Below are 4,989 nucleotides of genomic sequence, written 5' to 3'. Positions count from 1 at the left end.
AGCAACACAAATCCCTCTACCAATACTAGTGATTATTGCTATTGTCGTGCGACTCAACAACAACAACAACAAGACGTGTTTTTGTTCCCAAGCCCAAGATTTTTTCTTCGTAGGTTTACGTTTTACGCTTTCGGGCAGAAATAAGTGAGGCAACTCGTACCAAGGAGGATTGTTCCTGTTCATTTGCTTTAAAAAAGTGAAAACAAATAAAAAATCATTTCATTGTATAACCTCACTTTTTATTTTACACAGTTCACTTCGAACAACCCTCCAAAAGGGCGGGTATTTTCCCGCCCAAATGGTCAAACCCAAAGTCACCGATCTTGGCGCCGGCCAGTTTTGATCCGAACTCGAGTGCGGCTTGCAGCGAGCTGCCACGGTTCAGCTGGAAGATGCATCCCGCGCAGAATGTGTCCCCTGCGCCGAGCGTATCGCGCACCGTTTCCGGCGGATAGACGCCGCAGTTGAGGTATTGGCCGTTGGCATCTAGTGCAGCGATTCCGCTGCTTCCCCAAGGGCAGATGATTGTATAACTGAAAAACAACAAAAAAAATGACTAGGATTTACATAACCATGGGACAATTATGCGTAGAACGGCAAAGCTCAGTAACACAAGTCACGCGTCAAGTGCGCTAACTGCAACGGCAATCGTAGCGCTCGCTTTCGGAGCTGTGTTAAGCTTAGATCAGGGTGGCCACCAGATTTCGATTTTCAATTTCCCGGTTTTCTCCCGAGCCCAGAAGGAATTTTCCGAAATGTTTTTAAACCAAACTACAATGTTTTTTTAGGCTAACGTTAGTACCAACATACTTTTTGAACGCATACATTTGGTTCAAAGTTTGAATTCCTTAAGAAAGCTTTCAAATCTTGAAGCCGTTTTTATCTGTTTCTAATCCAAACATCTAATTTCCATAATGATTGGGATTTTTCATCATCATACATGTAGATTGTATAACCTCAAAATAAAAAAATCGTTTCATTTTTTTAGAATGAGATTAATTATTACTACAATTTATGAATTTTAAAGAAAAGAATTGCAAAAATAAATTGTTATCAACATTTATGTAAATACTCGTTAATTCGTTAGTTGCCCCGAAAAATCAGGGGGCAAAAAATATTTTTCAAAAAACATCAAAATTTCAATTGAAATTTAAGTGCAACCAGCTGATATCAATATAAAATGCATTCCCTTGCGTTTGGAATCATTTTTAAGCATGTTTGGGTTAATTTGATAATCTTGTATTTTTTTTAAATTTTACTTCTTTAGTTTTTTTTTTTAATTTTTGTTACATTTTTTGAAGACAAAACAAATAAACTAGTGTAAAATGTATTGGAACACTTTTTGCATTCAAATGTTGAGACTATGGATTGTTCCCCCACTTGGTCCCGGCCAGAGCCGAGGGACAAAAACTTTGAAAAATATTAGCATCGGCCTTATTTTCAACATGATCTCAATTTTTGTGTTGATGTAGTAACCACCTAAAAGTGATTGTCTGTATTTCAAGTGACTTTTTTGTAGCAGAATTGAAAATTTGACATAAATTTCAAACGACATTTAAAAAAACTTTGCAAAAAAAATCATTGCAAGTTGTCCTTAATAATTTGTCTGGCTGGGAATCTCAAATATTATCAAATAAAATAATATTTATAAACAGAAACTCCATGATATTATTATTTTTGAGTTAAAATATATTATAATTCAACGGTTCTCAACCTTTTCTAGGCTAGGTACCCTTTTTCGTGTTACTTAAGCTGCTGGTACCCTCTAGCGTTCATACATGAAATTTTTCGTTTGCATGAGATTTTTTTACATTCCAATTCACGAAGAAAGAAACCTAAATTTTGAAGTATTAAAAATGTCGTAAATCTTGTTTCTAGAGTTGTTTAAAAACATGTACTGGATAGGCCACACAACGTCCATGTACATTTCTTCAAATCAGTTTTCTTAATAAAGCTTCAAAATAAAATGATGTACCCTGTTTTTCTTTAAAACTATCTACTGAAAATGCCTTTAAATTTAGAGAAATTCTTTTTGTAAATTAAATTTTCGTTGTCTTTTTCATTTCTACAAACATCCCCCATAATTTTTTTGAATTTTATTTTTATGTAAATTTAAATTTTGTAAATAGTATTTTTTTGAAGTTGTAGCTATTTTCAATTGAAAAATTATTCTATTAAATGGTTGAGAAAATTCTTTTCTGCTTTCTTTTTTGAACATTTTTGATCCATTCTTTTGTTGCTAAGATACAGGCCAAGCAAAATATTTTAAAATAGTGTATTTTGTGTGACAATTTGAAGGAAATATCTTGATCTTTAAATTTAGAGAGATATTTACTGTAATGTTGTTTTCGTACCATGAGATCCATAATTTCCACTTACAAAAAATCCTAATTTTTATTTTATGCAAAACTATTATTTTAGAAAAGAAAGGTCGAATTGAAAATATCCAAATCATGAAACATAAGACTATTTTTACCAACATGGTAGTAAATGCTAGTTGACACAATATACAAATTTTAATCAAATATTTGTAGAAAAAAAAACTCAAAAACACGCCAAACTTCAAATTCATAAAATTTCTAAACGAATGCAAATTATAGATTTATCATTCAAATATTTTTAAACATTTTTTGATTGGTCAAAAACAATTCGCCCGTAATCCATTGCACCTTAAGCATGGTTGTTATTTTTTTTGCTTCAAAGCAATTTGTTTTTTTTTTCTCTCAAATATTTTGTTTGGGACAAATGTCCGCCATTGCGGAACCCCTGAGACCGCTCGTGGTACCCCCAGGGGTACATGTACCCCAGGTTGAGAATCGCTGGTAGAGGAAACATTTTGCTTTATTAAAAAAAAATCGCCAAGTAAAAATATAATAGGATACAACAGAAAAAAAAACATCCATAACCAAGAAGCATGAGTCTATTACACAAATTCAAACATAGTTTTCGCGAATTCTTCATTTAGAATAACAGGAATAATATTCTAATTGAGAAAAGAACATATTGAATAAATTAAAGAGGCTTTTGTCAAATTTTAACGAAGCTTAAAATATTTTCCCGGTTTGTCAGTCGAATTCCCGAGTTTTAGCCGGTTTTCTCCCGGTGAATAAAAATCCCGGTTTTTTCCCGGTTTTCCCGGTTTTTTCCCGAGGTGGCCACCCTGGCTTAGATTTTGAGGAACTTTTTATTCAGTTTACCTTTTTTTTGTAGGTTTTATTTTGTAAATTTTGCAGTTTTTTTATTTACATTTTTTTAGAATTTTGTAAATGATGTATTTTTTTTTAAATTTTGTAAATTTTCAAGCAGCTTACCTTCCGGGAAATTCCTTTCTAAAACCATGAACCGCTTCCAGCGCCGAGTTGAATCCTCGGAAGCGTGCAAAGTCTTTGCCAAGAAAGATGATGTCCACATTTGGCACGAGCAACAGGTTGGAATCTCGTGGCTTTTCCAGATCTACAGAGATTAGGATTTTCTTTTCCTCCTCCGAACGATCGTTCCACTCTTTGATAGACGCGATCATTTTGGAAATTTCCGACGCAGTTCGTCTGCCCTGTAAGAGAAAAAAAAAATTCAAATTCGCCTCCAACAAAAAAATTCATCCGACAAACCTCAAAATGCACCCAGCTGTACAAGCTCAAATCACACCCTCTAAAATCCTCCACCGTAAGTTCCGGCAGGTTCGGATTCGAGTGCACGATCGTACGACTTCCGGTCGCGGCACTCAGCCAAACCGTCGACAGCGGAATCTCGCAGCCCTCATGGCGGACACAGTTGACGGTGGCGATTCCCCGCCGCTCGAGGTCACGCTCCGCGGCGAACCGGAAGTGGTCCGAGTCGGCAAAGGTCGCCAGCAGCTCAGCGTCCGCACCGAGCAGGGCCAGGACGGTACAGTTGTTCGAGGCGTTGCCACCGCGCTGCCAGCGGCTTTGCAGCGATCGTTGGTCGGAGTCTTCCTCGGGGAAGGCGTCGCACACTTGGATGATGTCCAGGTTGCAGAGGCCGACGCAGAGGATTCGCTTGGAGGGGGCCATGGTGGGGGAGCTGGAATAGAAGGGATGGTTTTGAAAGCATTAAATTAAGTAATAAACGTTTAGTTTTTTCGCCAGGTTGAGAATTTTTGGTTTTTGAAAAATATCGAAAATTTTGCTTAAAAAGCCTTCGAAAATATTTTTTGGATGTAAAGTTAAAATTATTTGTAATGGAATTGATAACAACGGACACAAAATAATGGAATGCCCTCAATCCATAGGATTTTTCAAACTGGACAAATAATAAAGTAGAAAGGTCAAGTGGGATAAAAATCGGGATTCTATCATTCAAGATTGATGAGCATTAAAAAAACGGAAAAGACGCTTTATAATTGTGTATTTTTGCGATTTCGTTTAATTTTAAGTTCTACTCTGGATCTAGCATGTTAGTGTTCAAAAAGCAAATTCGTGAAATGAAATGGAATAACAGATTAATTTCCAATCATATTTTTGGAACTAATCTGGTAATGTTAGGAATGTAGGATGAGAGTTAGGAAAGTAAACCATTGTAAAGCGGTATACGCACTTCGGAAGAAACCGGTCAAGAAAAAAATCAAATGGTGCCGCTGCTGCCCTAAAGCAAGCCAGAGAGGGTGAAGAAAAGCCCCAAGAAATCACTCCCTCTCCTTTGTTCTGCTGTTCGTAAAGCCATTTCTTGACCCCTTTCCTTCCGATCAGCGTACTAGCCTTAAACCACAGAGTAGTTAATCCAGAGGACGCAGTTCGAACAAAAGTCATTGAATTTTGTGGCTGCGTTACGGTTGTTGTTGATAGATTTTCCTAAGGGTAGCAGGCGTTAGGTTTTTTTTTCAGGCGTTATGTTTTTGAACGGATATTTGAATTAAATCTAGTAGTCAATTTTTGAAAATGTCCTGTCAAACTGCCGTTGGAAAGTTGGAATGCGAAGAAGTGTTGTGCCGTAGGAAAAAGTCCGCCTGATGTCCTTGTCTTCGGGCCGTCC

At 36.7% G+C, this 4,989-nt stretch overlaps 1 protein-coding gene across 1 annotated transcript; it reads right to left on the bottom strand.

The window, feature by feature from the left end:
* Positions 1 to 145: 145 nt before the first annotated feature.
* On the bottom strand, positions 146 to 4,316 carry LOC120423223 (ketohexokinase-like). Its single transcript, XM_039586931.2, is given in 5 exon segments — positions 146 to 533; positions 3,312 to 3,550; positions 3,609 to 4,021; positions 4,024 to 4,041; positions 4,262 to 4,316. Coding segments are annotated over 5 exon segments (1,005 nt in total). The 3' UTR covers positions 146 to 253.
* Between the last annotated feature and the right edge of the window lie 673 nt (positions 4,317 to 4,989).

This window comes from Culex pipiens, chromosome 3 (assembly GCF_016801865.2).
Source record: "Culex pipiens pallens isolate TS chromosome 3, TS_CPP_V2, whole genome shotgun sequence".
Taxonomy (NCBI): domain Eukaryota; kingdom Metazoa; phylum Arthropoda; class Insecta; order Diptera; family Culicidae; genus Culex; species Culex pipiens.
The sequence above is the reverse complement of the archived record's forward strand: the minus strand, read 5'-3'. Positions and strand labels throughout refer to the sequence as shown.